The sequence below is a fragment of the Orycteropus afer genome, unplaced genomic scaffold (genome assembly GCF_000298275.1).
Source record: "Orycteropus afer afer isolate SDZICR_OR568_19922 unplaced genomic scaffold, OryAfe1.0 scaffold00246, whole genome shotgun sequence".
Classification (NCBI taxonomy): domain Eukaryota; kingdom Metazoa; phylum Chordata; class Mammalia; order Tubulidentata; family Orycteropodidae; genus Orycteropus; species Orycteropus afer.
The window spans coordinates 3,793,233-3,811,352 of record NW_006921833.1 but is presented as its reverse complement, the minus strand read 5'-3'; the positions used below and the strand labels follow the sequence as shown (position 1 = coordinate 3,811,352).

Genomic DNA, 18,120 nt, shown 5'->3' with positions numbered 1-18,120 from the left:
AAGAAGACTGACATGCACACTAGGAGTCTCAGAAGGAGATGAAAGAGAGAAAAGGGGCAGAAAGAATATCTGAAGAAAATGAGCATCTTATTTGCCAGATATTTGTCAATAAAGGGCCTAAACTTCAATTCTGATAACCACACATACAAAGTGAATTGAATTTGAAAGACAGCTTTAAACAGAAGGAATCTAGAGTACAGATAGGAATATCTAGTTGTTGGTATAAGTTGGAACTAAAGAAGAAAAGGTAAGATAGACATGTGGGTATTTCATGACAACATAGAAAATCCTTATCATTAGTTCCTCCAATTGCAATTTGTGTAAGTGGTCTGGTAATGAAACAGTCACATAAGTAAAGAAAGTGGAGTTGACCTCATTGATCATTTCAACCACTTCATAGCTTCTTTGCTAGAAAACTTTGAAAAATAGTTCCAAGTAAAGACTCCCACCTTCTAATAACAGGTTGTTTAGAAGTTTAAATGAAGGTAGTTCCTTTTCTAAGTAGAATTCTTGTACCATCTTTAAAGATTATGTAAGTTTTACCTCCATTACATTATAATTATGTACAGTTGCAATAAAGGCTGGAAAAAAATAAAGAAATATACATATAATAGTATATTGATATTACATTCCACTATTTGATATGTTCAAAGACATTAAATAAGGTATTCAATGGGTCATTCTTTATTAGCAATACATAGTCCAAAGCACTGTACAAAATTGTAATGAACATGGTGCATCAATACAGCATTTCTATCAATCTCTGTATATACATTTGTGATACACTGATGATGATTTGTGTCTCTGATTTTCACTGAATATGCTTTGCTTATAGCATCCCCTAGAATAATCATTCAAAGGTTCTCAAACGTGTATGTGTGTGCTTCCAGAATGTACAACCACCCTGTATATTTTATGTATGCATAATGAAGATAGGAATATATGATTTGTGGTTTTTTAAGAGTCTGTTATTAGAGCCTTAGAGTGATAGAGTGAAACTTTTGGTTATATATGTGCATATATAAAATATAATCTTCCCACTAAGAAAATTTCTTTCTCCCCAGATACCAAACTAGTCATGAAGACAAATATAATCAGTACACAGCGCTCTTTTGTGAACAAGCCCAATGTGATTGTACCAGACATTGAAATGGAAATAAGAAGAATGGAAAATGGAGCATGCAGGTAAATTCATGCATTTTTCCATACCTTTTTAATACCAGTCATAGTTCTTTAATTTAAATGGGTTTAATCTGGTAGCATAGTGCCTAAGGCACTTGACTGCTAACCAGAAGGCTGGTAGTTCAAACCCACCAACCACTCCTTGGAAGGAAGGTTGGGCAATCTACTTCGATAGTGATAACTCCTCACAAACCCAAGGAGGAGAGGGGTGGCTATGAGTTGGGTCCAACTCGACAGCACATAACAACAGCAACAATCTCAATACAATTGCAATTTGTAACCTTGAACTTTGTAATTTATTTGAGTGAATTTATCTATACTTTAGAACACCAAAACTTCTATAACAAATGAACACAGATATTATAGTGTTTATTTTTAAAATTACATATTCCCAGTATTTCCTCAGTCACTGACAGAGTCTTTCCTCATGAGAGAGTTCAAATCTAAATAAATAACATTGCCATAAATATATGTGAAAAAGTACATAGAGTGAGAAATGCTAAAAACATGTTTTAAAAGTATAATTTAAAGTGATTACCCTATAAACAAATAGAATGCGTTTCTGTGTGGTTGAATTTCTTTTTAGTGGAAGAGAATGTTATTACAAGTTAGTTCAGATAATACTATAATATGACTCAAAATACAAATACCACACTTTCTGTTTAACAAATATTAATACTAACCAATACATAAAACAACAGGAAAGTGGAAGATCTTGAAAATAGTTTCTTAATGAAATTCATTTTACTAAATTTACTACTGTTAATATAATTTTATATATTTTTTATAGTTCTCTCTGGATTCTAATTAAAAATTGTTGTGTGTGTTAATGTGAGAGGGAAAGGAAATCCATGAGGTCATGGTCAGCCTAAGGAGAAACACTTCCATATATCAGATGGTTTAAAACATTGAACTAATTCATCTTTGCTTCTCATTGGATTACAGCTCCTTTTCTGATGATGATGACAGTGCCTCTATGTTTGAAGAATCAGAAAGTGAAAACTTCCATGCAAGAGATTCCTTTAGAAAGAACTTGGACAGAAGGAGAGGACCATCACAGAGGTGAGCAGTATGATACATATCTCAGTATCTATTTTTTAACTATTATTTGGATGAAAGGTCTTCTACTCTTTCCTCAGAGTGAGCTTGGCAAATGTTCTTGCTATCCAGTCACTATGCAGGATCTGTGGAAGAACTCACTACTTCTGCTCCTTACTCTTTTCCTCTCTGGAGAAAAGCCACTGCCCAATGATCATTCAAGTCATAAACACTCTTGCTGATCAATTTCCTCAAGAGGCATAGATGGCCTCTTATATGCATGTCAGTGGGACTGTCCTTCTTTCTCTAAAATGCTCTATTACTTTAGAACCTACTTTCAGGGAAGAAGAGTCCCAGAGTGAGAAGCTACAGGAGAAAAGCTAAGAATCCATAGTAGGAAATAAAGTGGATATGGATACTTCAAACACTGGGAACTCTGAAGGTGTTGAAAGTGTGTAGTGTTGGAGCAGATCAAATTCTATGAAACATATTAACTTCTTTGGCTTTTTTTCCCCTCTTTTGAAAAAGATTTTTTTTTGAGAATATAACACACCAAAACATACACTGATTCAACTGTTTCTACATGTACAATTCAGAGAGACATTGATTACATTTTTTGAGTTGTGTAACCATTCCCACCCTCCTTTTCTGGGTTTTTCCTTCCCCATTAACTTATTGCTTCCTAAGGTTTCTATCTAATCTTTTGAGTTGCTGTTGTTATTTTGATTTCATATAGATCATTCTTAAAAGAGCATAATACTGAAGGCAGATTTTTTTTTTTTTACTAGTTGAGCTAAACTACTGTTTGGTTTCAATAAGACTTTTTTGGTTTAAATTTTAGATTATCTCAGAGCAATAGTTTCAAGGGTTCATCCAGCCCCTTAGGGCTCCAGAAAGCTTGAAGTCTGTGAGAATCTGAAAGTCTGTTCTTCATTTTCCCCTTTTTGATCAGGATTCTTCTATAGACTCTTTGATCAAAATATTCAGTAATGGTAGCCAGTTCAGACACTATCCAGTTCTTCTAGTCTCATGGCAAAGAAGGCAGTTGTTCATGGAGACAATTAGCCACAAATTCCATATCCTCCTCCTATTCCTGACTCTTCTTTTTCCTTGATTACTCCATTGAATAGAGACCAATTTCTAAGCCTTGGATGGCTGCTTGCAAGCTTTTAAGACCCCTGGTACTACACAAGGGGTTCAAGTGGTGTAGTGGTTAAAGCATTTGGCTGCTAACCAAAAAGTCAGTGGTTCAAACTCACCAGCCACTCCATAGGAGAAAGATGAGGAAGTTTGTTTCCATAAAGACTTACAGTCTTGGAAACCCTATGGGGCTGTTCTACCAGAGTAGAACAGGTCAGAACCTATCAAGTTGCTTTGGGTCAGAATTGACAGTGAGGTTAATTTGGTTTTTGGTTGGCATTACACAAAGAACTAGGAGGTAGAACCAAAGCACTAAACATGTTATTAGGCCAATTAACTGGCATGGCCCATGAAACCATGACCCTAAACCTCCAAACCAGGGAACCAAATCCTCTGAAAATTTTGATTGTCCATAAGCAGCCTCAGTAGCTACTCTTATTTATTTATTTTTTTAGTTGTTGTCAATATATCTATCACACAGATTTTACCAATTCAACTTTTTACAGTTGTACAACTTATTGGCAGCAATTAAAATAATCAACTACACAAATCAAAAACCAAACCAAACTCATTACCATCAAGTCAATTCTGACTCATAGCGACCCCCTTAGGTTTCAAAGGAGGTAAATCTTTACAGAAGTAGATTTGTCCAGTTCTCATTCTGTGGAGTGGCTGGTGGGTTTGAACCACCTACCTTCTGGTTAGCAGTCAAATACCTTAGGCATTACGCCACCAGAGCTCTTTTAATCAACTACACAACCCTACCCTTAATCAATGTGATTTTTCCATCACAAATCCTTCTTTCTCCTTCCCTTTCATCCTTGGTAACCACTAATAAACTTTGTTGCCTATACATTTATCTTTTTTGTCATTTTATACAAGTGAGTTGTATAGTTTTTGTCCTTTTGTGACTGAGTTATTTCTCTCAGCATAATGTCTCCCAGCATATATCAAGACTTCATTTTTTCTATTAGCTAAGTAATATTCCATTGTATGTATGTACCACATTTTGTTTATCCACTCATCTGTTGATGGGCATTTAGGCTGTTTTCATCTTTTGGCTATTGTGAATAATGCTGCAATGAACACTGGTGTACGAGTCTTTTTTTAAGTCTCCTCCTCCTTTTGTTTTTTCTCTTAGCCCTCTTCCCACTGACCATTTTCCACTGTTGTTATTTGTCTTTTCTCCTCTTTCCATCTTCCCTGATGATCTATGTCTAAGTGTCTGGCTGTGAGTTAGTAGTTGGTTTACTACTCTTGTTTCTGTAAATATTAGCCAAGAAAACCCTACAGAACAATTCTACATCACAGTTGATGGGGGTTGCCCGAGTCAGAATAGACTTATGGTGATAGGTTGTTTTTTTTTTTTCCTTTTTGGTTTGATTTACTGTGCTGATGCTTGGCAACTCATGCCTCATGGAGGCTCTATATTTTCCAAAATTTTCTAGGCAAGATTTAGTAATGAATATAAATGGAAAAGAATTTGTTCTTTAAGACTATTTGCTTACCATAGACATTGGAGAGATGTTGACTCTTAAGATTTCACTTTACTTTTATTTCTCAGGGAGCAGTACCTGCCTGGTGCCATTGCACTTTTCAATGTTAACAACAGCAGCAATAAGGACCAGTAAGTACATTTACAATGGAAACTAAAGTTTGGTTTTATGGACACCGGTAATAAGTTCTGAATCTGTTATACAGAAAATATTGGTTGTTGTTGTTGGTGTGTGCCATCGAGTCAGACCCGACTCATAGCAACCCCTCCTTGGGTTTCTGAGGCAGTATCATTACGGAAATAGATTGCCCCATCTTCCTTCCGAGGAGTGGCTGGTGGGTTTGAACCGCCAGCCTTCTGGTTAGCAGTCAGGTGCCTTAGCCACTATGCTACCAGAGCTCCCAAATCAAATATTTGTTAGGTAAACTGTATCTAATATAATGACAATAATGATCTTTTATTTTGTTATCTGGCTATATTCTTATGGAAAAAAAATACAGTTATCCATGTTAATTAAAAATAATCTTTTTTAATAATGCATATGTAAAACCATAATTTTATGTAGCGTACATGTACTTGCCCTTCCTTTTGGATTGAGTGACTGACAAAAATATGAAGCATTATTAATATTTTCCATTCTCAGTGAATGGATAGTGGCACCCATGAAGAGTGGTGTTGGCCAAGGCCCTGTTGTCAATAAGATCAAATTAATCACCTAAATAAATGGCTATAGGTTCCTTTGGGAAAGAGACTGGGGAATCATTTCTGAGTATACTTGCCAGGCATTGCAGAACAATACATTTTCTTTATGGGCTTGACTTCTCCTTCAGTCAGTGGTTTCATGTCTGAGAACTGTCTCAGATCTAGAAACTGTTCAAGGAGAGTGACGTTTTATTGAGGAAGGATACTCTCAACTTCCTGATTAACCATTCCTGATTTGTTTTGGTTGTACACTAAACACTATACTTGTTGGCTGCCCATCTATCTAGAACACAGTGTTTTACTAACTCTCATAGTTCTCTGTGGTTTAGGACCCATGGTTACCATGTCCACTTTACAATTATTGAGTTTACCTTGGTTCTAATGGTTAAGCACTACTACAACCAACCAAAAACCAAACACTGTCGTCGAGTTGGATCCGACTCATAGTGACCCCCTCCTTGGGTTTCCAACGCGGTATCCAAAGTAGATTGCCCAAACTTCCTTCTGAGGAGTGGCTGGTGGGTTTGAACCACCAGCTTTCTGGTTAGCAGTCAAATGCCTTAGGCACTGTGCCACCAGAGTTCCTAGCACTACTACAGGTAACTATTATTTCCAGATCCTATCATCGTTAGTGTTCTCAGGGAGTCTAGTTATGTAATGACACCTCCCACTGTCAGCCCTGGCCTACAAAGATAACACCATTAAGCTTCTCAGTGATTCTGGTGTCTCTCTCACCATCTCATTCCTTTTGTACCCCTCTGTACATAGTATGCAGGAAGAAGATGATGTGCTCTACTTCCATAAAGATTTACAGCCTTAGAAATCCAGTGGGGGTTGTTATGAGTCAGAATTGCCTTGATAGCAATGAGTTTGGCTTATTTTTTTGTACACAGTATTCTCTGGGCCCTCTCAGGGAACATGATCAGTTGGTGGGCTATTTTTCTTACATAGCATACCCGTCCTAGCATACCACTTTTCTGAGTCCTTTGATACCTTCTCTACCCTCTCCCATAGCATTTTAGAATTTCTGTTTCATTTAAAGTGTACCATCACTTAGCTCTCAAGAGCCATCAGAGCAATGTGTACACACCATCTCCCAGGATTCTTGTTAGGGTATTAAATCCTATATCATAGGAGCATGCCCCATAACGTCCTTCCTTGTCCTATGTTCTGTCCCTGTTTGTACATTACCACCTTAGATGCTAAATCTCACTTCATTTGTCAATTTTATTTATTTCTCCTCAACAACAGCCTTACACTTCTGCCAGGCCATTCTTACTCAGACTGAATCTATTTAAACATTTAAAAATCTTCTACCTTCAATATCCTCCATCTTCTCAATTTCTCCAACTGTTACTCATATATCAAGGTTTCAGTTTGGACCTACCTTCCTTTAACAGTCTTCTCTGACTATATCAGTAGTAGTGAGATGCCTGTTAATTTTGTCTGAACAATAAATTTTCCCAAGACACCCAAGCCAACAATGGCAGCCTAAAATGACCCAGGTCTGTCTGACTCCAGTATTCATGCTTCTGTTGATAGAGAAAGGCAGTTGTAGAAAGAGGCCTCTAGTCACATAATCTCCACTAAAGAAGAAATAGTATATAGAAAAGAGAGCTCTCAAATCCAGTGATTAATTCTAATAATTGGGATTCCATTGTATTACCAAGGAACTTTTTGATAATTCATTAACAATTGTTTCAGTTAGAATTATCCTCTTTAAAGTAAATTGATGGATTTTTCTTGAAATTCTTAATGCTTTTATCCAAGAATAAATATGAATGATAACAAGAAGCTTAAATTTTAAGTACCTGCATGTTTTTTGTATGCACTGACATTGAGAAAGTATACTGTTTTGGGGGTTATCGTTTCTTAAATTTCCCTGCTTTATCCACCTCTATTTTCTTCAATTTTCCACATCCACTAACTTAGGAATTTTACTTGTTTGTTTAATTATCTGGGTCTGTTATAAGTTGAAATTTCCATTAGGAGTACAGATTTCTGGATTTTGAGCCCTGTCTTTGAATGCAAGTTTGAATACAGTTGTTCAGTAGAGGAAAGTAAATAAGAATGGAAGTCAAAGTGTAATTTGATTATCTGACAGAGATATGGCTTCTTCTTTAGGGAGCCAAAAGAAAAAAAGAAAAAGAAAAAAGAAAAGAAAAGGTAAGTGAGACTTTGGCATGGATAACCACATTTTTCTGCCTAGAATATTTTTTGTACTGTAGTACTAATTATACAACTCAATTTTTCAGCAAGTCAGATAATAAAAATGAAAATAAAAAGGACCCAGAGAAGAAAAAGAAGAAAGAAAAAGAGAAGAAAAAGACAGAAGACAAAAACAAAGAAAAGAAAGAAGAGTAAGTATTTTTACTGACATTGAAATTAGGACTGAATTTATGATTGGGTTTTGGATTCAGAGGATAATTTACATGATATAAAGTAGGAAGAAGCTACATAATAAAGAGACTATATGTAAAGATTAAATAGATTGATATCAAATGTAAATTTAAACTTATAGAAAATTTTCCTAAAATTAATGATGGTATTGTAACTTTTAGTTTTCTTATCAAGAATTTTCACTGTTCTGGTTAGTTCTCTTGCCCAAATACGGGTGAAGATAAACTTACTACATGGCAGTACTCAGTTTAAAGGAGAATTGGGTTCCTAGGATCCCATTTTGTTTTTTTCCCAATTGGAGTAAAAATTAAATAACTTCATTAACATTTTTTAGTAATAAATACAATATGACAAGTACTCCACAGTAAAGAAGCTTCAGATGCTTCATTTTGAAAGTATAGTAGTTAAGGTTGTGTCTCAACTTGACTGGGCCATGAGTGAGTGGCTTGGCAGTTGGATATAGTCAATCCATATGATAAGATTGGATATGATGTAATTACCTCCATGACGGAATCTGCTATGAGCAGCTAATTAGCTGAAGGGGAGTTGCCTTCCTGGCATGGTCTGTTTCCAGTATTGTGATGGTTATGTTTGTGTGTCAACTTGGCTAGGCCTGGTTAGTGGCTGGGCAGCTGCATGTAGTATTCCCCATGATGAGACTGGTAATCAACTCCATGGTGGAATCTACTGGGAGCAGCCTTTGGGTATGTGGTCTGCTTCCCATATATAAGAAACAGCTTTGGGAATGGTCTCCAGCTCATGGCACCTTGAACCCTGCATGTAGCCGTGCCATTGTTCAGCAGCCTGCCATGCTCTGCTGACCTTGGGACTTACAATAGACTTGAATTAATGGCCTGCCATGTGATTTGGTAATATTGAGACTGTGCTTTGTTACCTGTCAACCTTTGGCTTGGCAGCCTCAGCAGCCAGCAGCTGTCTGAGTGAAGAAAAGCCTCTAGCTTCAGCAGGCTGGGAGCTGGAGGTAGAGCTGAAGCCCAAGGCTGAGGGGTTTCCACCCAGCCCCTAGAGTTTGGCACTTTGAACTTGGACTTAAAACCTCCAAATTGTAAGAATAAACTCCTGTTTGTTAAGGCCATCCCATTTGTGGTATATTCTTGTCAGAGCAGCACTAGGTAACCAGAACAAGTATATATGGAAAGGATCCTGCATGTGGTTCATGATTCTTTATCTCCAGTTTCTGATCCTGAGCCAGTGGCCTGCCAAGTTGCCTGTCGATCTTGAGATTGTTCCATTTTACCTGCCAATTTTGGATTCATCAGCCTCAGCAGCCAGTAGCTGTGTGAATCAGAAGTCTACAGCTTGCTCCATTGGGCCTCAAAGGCAGAGCTAAGGCCCAAGGTTGAGGGGCCTCCTCCAAGCCCCTAAAGTTGGCAGTCTTAATTCAGACTTCTAGCCTCCTAAACTGAAAGGAAATACATTTCTGTTTGTTGAAACCATACATTTGTGGTATTTCTGTTATAGCAGCACTAGAGAACTAAGACCGAGAGCAATACAAATAACTATCAAAACAACAGCTTCTTGGAGGGTCCTTTTCAAAGCAAACATTTGAGCATTAGAATTCCACAAGAGTAAGCAAAGTGAGGGGAAACACTTGCAGACATTCATTAACATCAGAATGTTGAAGGTATGAAGTATGAATCTAGGAAAATTGGAAATTGTCAAAAATGAAATTAAATGCATAAAGATTGAAATCCTAAGCATTAGTAAGCTAAAACGGACTGGTACTGGCCATTTTGAGTTTGACAATCATATGGCCTACTATGCTAGGAGTGATAAATGGAAGAGGAATGGCATCACATTCATTATCAAAAAGATCTTTTCAAGATCTATCCTGAATCTGTTCTGGAAGAAGTGCAGCTGGATGCTCCTTGGAAGTGAGAATGGCCAGACTTCATCTCTCCTACTTTTGGTCATGTCAGAAGTTACCATTCTCTGAAGAAGGATATCATGCTTGTAAAGTAGAGGATCAATGAAAAAGGCGAAGGCCCCTAATGAGATGGATTGACACGGTGGCTGCAACAATGGGCTTAGGTATAGCAAGGATTGTGAGGCTTGTACAGGACTGGGCAGCGTTTCATTCTGTTGTACATAGGGTCACTGTGAGTCAGAGCTGACTCAATGGCACCTAAAAACAACAAAAGTCTTGAAATTCAACACTGTTGGCAACAGAATAATATCCATATTCCTACAAGGAAAACCAGTTAATATGACTATATTCAAATTTACACACCAACTACTTATACCAAAGATGAAGAAATTGAAGACTTACCAACTTCTGCAGTCTGAAATTGATCAAACGTGCATTTGATTATTATTGGTGATTGAAATACGAAAGATGGAAACAGAATGAAAATTAATAGTTGAAAAATATGGCCATGGTGATAGAAACGATGCTGGAAATCATGATAGAATTTTGTAAGACTAGTGAGTATACATGTGAACCTTGCCAGATGAAATACACAGGAATCAAATCAAATATCTGTCAAATATATATCATCAGACACAACAAGGTCAGGAGCTGACTCTGGAACAGACTATCAAATGCTCATGTGAAAGTTCAAGTTCAAGCTGATACAACTTTTAGAAAATCCATGAGAGGAAATGTATGACCTTGAATATATCCCACCTCAATTTAGAGACCATCTCAAGAATAGATTTGACACATTGAACACTAATGATCAGATGAAATGACTTGTGAGATGGCATCAAGGACATCATACATAAAGAAAGAAAAGGGTCATTAAAAAGACAGGAAAAAAAGAAAAGATCAATATGTATGTCAGAAGATAGTCTGAAACTTGCTCTTGAACAGAGTAGAGAAAATGGATGGAAGAAATGATGAAATAAAAGAGCTGAATAAATTTCAAAGGGCAGCTTGAGAAGATAAATAAAGAATTATAATGAAATATACAAATGCCTGGAGTTAGAAAACCAACTCTAGCATTTCTCAAGTTGAAAGAACCAAAGAAAAATTGAAGCCTCAAGTTGCAATATTGAAGGATTTTATGGGTAAAATATTGAACAATGCAGAAAGCATCAAAAGAGGGAAGAAATACACAGACTCACTGTACCAAAAAGAATTTGTTGGTATTCAACTATTTCACAGGCAGCATATGATCAAGAACTGAGGGTATTGAAGGAAGAAGTTCAAGTTGTGCTGAAGGTATTGGCAAAGAACAAGTCTCCAGGAATTGATGGAACACTCATGAAATGTTTCAACAAATGGATGCAACACTGAAGGCACTTATTTATGCCAAGAGATTTAGAAGACAGTTATCTGGCCAACAGACTGGAAAAGATCCATATCTGTGCCCATTCCAAAAAAAGGTAATCCAATAGAATGTGAAATTTTCAGACAATTTCATCAATATCACATTCAAGTAAAATTTTGCTTAAGATGATTTAAAAATGGTTGCAGCACTACATCGACAGGGAACTGAGAAATTCAAGCTGGATTCAGAAGAGGACATGGAATAAAGGATGTCATTGCTGATGTCAGATGGATCTTGGCTGAAAGCAGAGAATACCACAAAGATGTTTACTCATGTTTTATTGACTATGCAAAGACATTTGATTGTATGGATCATAATAAATTATGGATAACATTGTGAAGAATGGAAATTTTAGAACATTTAATTCTTCTCGTGAGGAACCTGTGTATAGACCAAGAGTCAGTTTTTGAAACAGAACAAAGACATACTGCATGTTTTAAAGTCAGAAATGGTGTGTATGTTTTCACCATCCTTAGTCAATCTGCATGCTGAGCAAATAACCCAAGAATCTGGTTATTTGTGAAGAAGAACTCCATGAAGAAGAACACGGCATCAGAATTGGAAGAAGACTCATTTAAGAACTTGCCATATGCAGATGATACAATCTTGCTTGCTGAAAGTGAAAAAGACTTGAAGCACTAATGAAGATCAATAATGACAGCCTTCAGTATAGATTACACCTTAACATACAGAAAACAAAAATCTTCATAACTGAACAAATAAACAACATCATGATACATGGAGAAAAGATTAAAGTTGTTAAGGATTTCATTTTACTTGGATCCACAATCAATGCCTGTGGAAGCAGCTTTCAAGAAATAAATTAAAAAAAATGTATTGCATTGGGCAAATCTGCTGCAAAAGCCCTCTTTAAAGTGTTAAACAGTAAAGACGTCACTTTGAAGACTAAGGTGCTTTGATCCAAACCATAGTTATTTTATATTTCCTCAAATGCATGCAAATGCTGGATAAGAGTGAAGAAGAATTGATACTTTTTAATTACGATGTTGGTGAAGAATATTGAATGTACCGCGGGCTTCCAGAAGAATGAACAAATCTGTCTTGGAAGAACAGCCAGAATGCTCCTTAGAAGCGAGGATGGTGAGCCTTTGTCTCACATAATTTGGACATGTTGTCTGGAGGGAACAGTGCCTGGAGAAAGAGATCATACTTGGTAAAGTAGAAGGTAAAGTAGAAGTGAGAAAGAGAAAGACCGTCAATGAGATGGATTGACATGGCCTCAAGCATAGTAATGATTCTGCGTTTGGTGCAGGCCCAGGCAGTGTTTCTTTCTGTAGTGGATAGGGTTACTATGAGTCGGAACCTACTCAGTGGTACCTAACAACAACAACAACAACAAGGCCAAATGACATCTGCAAAGCTATCTTTTTACTTCTTATTAAAGGGAAAATCAACTCAAAGAAAACTCTTTATCCAAACAATAGTGCAATTATTTGTGACTATTTAGAATGTTGGTGGAGTTCATACAAAGAGGAAAAGCCCTTGAAAATAGAAACTTGATACCAGATTTTTTTTTTCCCCCATTTGACCATGTATTTTCTTTTTCCCTTCCTCCTACCCTCTGTTGCCTCTGGTAAAGAATCCTTCCTACCTGCTTATTAAAAAGTGCATTTTTATTATATTGTGTTATATTCTTCTTCTTTCCTTACAAATAAGAAAGAAGTCATATGTCCCCCCCTTTCAGTGTAGCTCCTACTTGCTTTGTTACCTGCTACGGGGGTGACAAAGTCACCATTCTTTCACTACCCACGACCTTCCAAAGGAGAATGTGGAATATCCATAGTTTTGCATGATCTGTATCATTATTCCCTCAAGTGGTTGGAATGATAGAACTGTCTATAGCATCATAGTGAAACCAGGACTTCAATAAAAGTTAATTGAACTATCCATCCCTCACTAATCAGTTTATTATGCCAAGCTTATCTTCTCACAGTAGAATGAGATTCTCCAACTTCTGTTTCATTAGTTATCGATGATCAGTATAAATGATATGTGAAATAAAAATGTTTCTGTTTCTTGGTAATCTTCCCTTTTATTTCTACTTGCTGCTAGGGAGAAGAAAGAGGTCAGGGTTATTGATCCCTCAGGAAACACATATTACAATTGGCTGTTTTGCATCACTTTACCTGTTATGTACAACTGGACTATGGTTATTGCACGGTATCTTTGTACTAATTTTTAATTTTATTTATTTTTGTGAGTAAAGTGTTTATTGTTTGGATCTCTGTGTACTTTCTGTTTCTCCGTTAGTTGAATGACTATGTAAATTCACTTAGAGGTCTTTAGAACATCTTTCTTTCTCCCATAATTGGTTATGAGAGGTTACACTGTTTCCAATATGTTTTTAAGCATCATCAGGGATAGGTGCTTCAGTTCCTAATATACTTGGGTCTCCATTGCTGGGATTGACCTTTGATTACTCAATCATTTCATTAGAACATTGGGAGAAATTATTTTATTTTCTTAGGCCTACAAGAAAAAAAAAAAAAAATGTTGCCAATAGTGGGGAAAGATCAAGGATCAATGTTGTTACAGAGCAAGACATGGCTCGCAAGTGAATTCCATGGTACCCTGTATTATCCATGGTAAATATCTCAGCCGTCTAGCTCTAAGTGCAGTTTCCAGAAATATTTTGGACATAGATAGTCAATATGAACCTGGTGATCAATGTTTTTAAAACAATATATGTTGACTTTAGTTTGTAAGCATTTATTCTTATTTATGTTTTTATAACATAGACTAGTATAATGGAAAGAATGTTGGAATTCAGAAGGATGAGAAAACTGAAGCCAGCACCTGGGAAAGAGTCAGGAAAGCCCTGGTTGATTAAATGGACTCTGAGTTCCTTCCAGGGAGCTCTGGTGGTATAGTGGTTAAGGCATTTGACTGTCAACCAAAAGGGTCAGTGGTTTAAATCCCCAAGCTGCTCTGCAGGGAAGGCGATGTCAGTTTCCATATCGACTTACGGCCTTGGAAACCTAGTGAAAGTTGCTATGAGTTGGAATCGACTCAATGGCAATCAGTGAATTTGTTTATTTGTTTGTTTGTTTGTTTTTGAAGAGTCCCTTCCGGTCTTAGTATGTTGTACTTCTCGTCATGATAAACATTACACAAAGACGAGGTTAAATTTGTCCCCATTTCATTTTATTTATGTAAGTTTTTCTTTTACAGTGCATGCTTTGAGGAACTTCAGTCTAACTACCTAGAATATTGGCTCATTTTGGATTATTCGTCAGATATAGTCTATCTTCTCGATATGTTTGTACGAACAAGGACAGGTAAATAAGTTTGGTTTTGGATATTTTAAAATTTTATGCCTTAATTTCTGTATCATAATTTGAAATTTCCTAGATCAAGTATTCTTCAATAAACTCACAAAATTTGTTTCAGAGGAAAAGGCACAGTTGAAAGCCACAGTAAAATATACCCATCCACAGGCTTACACTACTCAAATAGATTCAGAAGAATGTTATGCAACTTTTGAATGGATTGGTGGCTTTCCTCCATTGTCCTGTTCATTGAGTTTATGCAGGCAAAGGGAATAGACAGATTCAATAAATTCTGCCAGCTCTAAGGAGAATGAGTAATTGCTACTTAACAGGGAGATACCTTGAAGAGGTGAGGGGAAAATGTCACTGTACCCTGTAGAGTCATAACTAGAAATTTCATAAGTCAACTTTGTGGTTCATGAGGGGGCATTACTAACCATGTGCAGCAACTGATAACTTCATACTTGAAATATTCTTGTAAGTTGGGCTAAGCTTAGTTGTTTTTACACTTCTTTCCATAAGTAAATGTAACCAGTTTCATCATGGGATAAGCTTTTAAGAATCATTATGTAAAATGGGTACATTATCTAAATATCAGTAGAGTAGTGCCTAAGGCATTTGACTGCTAACCAGAAGACTAGTGGTTCAAACCCACCAGCCATTCCTTGGAAGGAAGTTTGGGCAATCTACTTCCCTAGTGATACTGCCTCAGAAACCCAAGGAGGGGTCGTGATGAGTTGGATCCAACTCCGTGGCAGTGGTTGCATTGTTGCATTTGGAGCAATGATTCAGTTGTTCTGTCCTATTTGTAGCTGTGTCTGTTCTATTTGACCAAAAGGTTGCCGGTTTTGAACCCATCAGCCGCTCCGTGGAAGAAAGATATGGCAGTTTGCTTCCTAAAAGATTATAGCCTTGGAAACACTATGGGGAAGTCTACTTTGTCCTATAGGGTCACTATGAGTCAGAATCAACTCAATGGCACATAAGAACAACATTTGCAGCTCTGCCAGCCAATACTGAGGGGGAACAATTTTTTTCCCCTCATGTAATTCATAACCACTAGTTGCCATAGGATTGATTCTGACTCACAGTGACCCTATGGGTGTCAGAATAGAACTGTGCTTCATAGCCTTTACAATGGCTGATTTTTCAGAAGGGGATCATCAGACCTTTCTTCCAAGGCACTCTTCGTGAACTCTAACTTCCAAACTTTTAGTTAACAGCCAAGAATGTTGACTATTTGCACCACTGAGGAACTCCACTCTGACGCATAAGAGTGTTAAAATTCTGAGTTTAGCATACAAGGCCCATGGTAGCAGCATCAGAGAAAGAAAGATCCTGGGTGTCTAAGGGGAAGGGGTTGAGGTAAGAAGGAGAGATGAAAATGGAGCCTAGAAGGACATTTACGCTTCATACTGAAGGGGCAAAGCAAGAATATACACAATAGTCAGATAGCAGGGCTGGTGAGTGGGCCTGCAGCTCTATGAAGAGAGCTGGAGGCATTTAGGCACAAAACTACATTGTTCAGGAAATATTCCAATGACATTTTCATTAAAAGTAATGGCTATACCTAGATAGGACATACAGGATCTAGAGAGAGCTTCAGGGCTCAAGGTACATTGTATGGAACCTCTCACAGTTTTGCATTTACAAAGTTTTACTTTATTTCTGCAATGGAATATTTGTCACAGTGATATGTTGATTGGTGCTCATAGCTTATTATATTATTAAAGGTCTCTTTGTTGAAAGTGAATACTTATGTGGAACTCAAGGAAGTTCTTTGAAAGTTACTTTTGGAAAATGGTATAAAAAGGAGAAGCATTAAATTGAATTTTTTTTCTCCTCCTATTTTAGGTTACCTAGAACAAGGACTACTGGTGAAGGAAGAGCTTAAACTCATTGCGAAATATAAATCAAATTTGCAATATAAACTTGATGTTTTATCAGTGGTGCCAACCGATCTGCTGTATTTTAAGCTAGGGTGGAACTATCCAGAAATTAGATTAAACAGGCTATTAAGGATCTCTCGTATGTTTGAGTTCTTCCAGAGAACAGAAACAAGGACAAACTATCCAAACATCTTCAGGATTTCTAATCTTGTTATGTATATTGTCATCATCATCCACTGGAATGCATGTGTGTATTACTCTATTTCCAAAGCTATTGGATTTGGAAATGACACATGGGTCTATCCTGATGTGAATGATCCTGAATTTGGCCGTTTGGCAAGAAAGTATGTATACAGCCTTTATTGGTCTACACTGACTTTGACCACCATTGGTGAAACACCACCTCCTGTTAGAGATTCTGAGTTTGTCTTTGTGGTAGTTGATTTCCTAATTGGAGTGTTAATTTTTGCTACCATTGTTGGTAACATAGGTTCTATGATTTCTAATATGAATGCAGCTAGAGCAGAATTTCAAGCAAGAATTGATGCCATAAAGCAATACATGAATTTTCGAAACGTAAGCAAAGATATGGAAAAGAGAGTTATCAAATGGTTTGACTACTTGTGGACCAACAAAAAAACAGTAGATGAGAAGGAAGTCTTGAAGTATTTACCTGATAAACTAAGAGCAGAAATTGCCATCAATGTTCACTTAGACACACTGAAAAAGGTACGCATATTTGCTGACTGTGAAGCTGGTCTGTTGGTAGAGTTGGTGTTGAAATTACAACCCCAAGTCTACAGTCCTGGAGATTACATTTGCAAGAAAGGAGATATTGGGCGTGAGATGTACATCATTAAGGAAGGCAAACTTGCTGTTGTGGCAGATGATGGGATCACTCAGTTTGTGGTACTGAGTGATGGCAGCTATTTTGGTGAGATCAGCATTCTTAACATTAAAGGCAGCAAAGCTGGAAATCGAAGAACAGCCAATATTAAAAGTATTGGCTACTCAGACCTGTTTTGTCTCTCAAAAGATGACCTTATGGAAGCTCTAACTGAGTATCCAGATGCCAAAACTATGCTGGAAGAGAAAGGGAAGCAAATCTTGATGAAAGATGGTCTCCTAGATGTAAATATTGCAAATGCTGGGAGTGATCCTAAAGATCTTGAAGAGAAGGTTACCAGAATGGAAAGTTCGGTAGACCTTCTGCAAACAAGATTTGCCCGGATCCTAGCTGAGTATGAATCAATGCAGCAGAAACTGAAGCAGAGACTAACCAAGGTTGAAAAATTTCTGAAACCAATTATTGACACAGAATTTTCAGCTATTGAAGAATCTGGAGTGGAAAGTAGACCCACAGACCCATAAGACTAAAAAGCTGGTTATTAACAAGGACACTCCTCATGACCCTTTTGGTCATGTGACTATAATGAATTGTACATTGGAAGAACAGGAAGAGTCACCTGTGGAATTTTTCCATAAGGAATATGTGCTTTGGTGAGAGGCACAAACCCCACATATTCATAGGTGAATAAAGAACAATTGTATCTTGGGCTTTTTCACAATGAATATTGTGCTAAGATAAAAATTAATTAACTTGTCAGCATCTATATCTTCTGATGTTTTTCATATACATTCCATTTATGTAATAATCATTATGAAAGTGAACAAGTATCCCCCACTTTCAG

At 37.0% G+C, this 18,120-nt stretch overlaps 1 protein-coding gene across 1 annotated transcript; it reads left to right on the top strand.

Annotated features, from left to right (window-relative positions):
- Nucleotides 1–1,075: 1,075 nt before the first annotated feature.
- CNGA1 (cyclic nucleotide gated channel subunit alpha 1) lies at nt 1,076–17,800 on the top strand. The gene is made up of 8 exons (XM_007949446.1): nt 1,076–1,185; nt 2,128–2,244; nt 4,925–4,987; nt 7,682–7,723; nt 7,813–7,917; nt 13,324–13,431; nt 14,443–14,549; nt 16,395–17,800. Exons 1-8 carry the CDS (start codon nt 1,079–1,081, stop codon nt 17,798–17,800), a joined length of 2,055 nt encoding a protein of 684 aa, XP_007947637.1. The 5' UTR covers nt 1,076–1,078.
- Nucleotides 17,801–18,120: the final 320 nt, after the last annotated feature.

Bases quoted from the DNA above. Each gene is read 5' to 3' on its own strand.
- CNGA1 (XM_007949446.1), top strand. From the start codon at position 1,079: ATGAAGACAAATATAATCAGTACACAGCGCTCTTTTGTGAACAAGCCC. The intron at 4,988-7,681 runs GTAAGTACATTT...CTTCTTCTTTAG, and splicing joins AACAGCAGCAATAAGGACCA to GGAGCCAAAAGAAAAAAAGA. The intron at 14,550-16,394 runs GTAAATAAGTTT...CTCCTATTTTAG, and splicing joins GTTTGTACGAACAAGGACAG to GTTACCTAGAACAAGGACTA.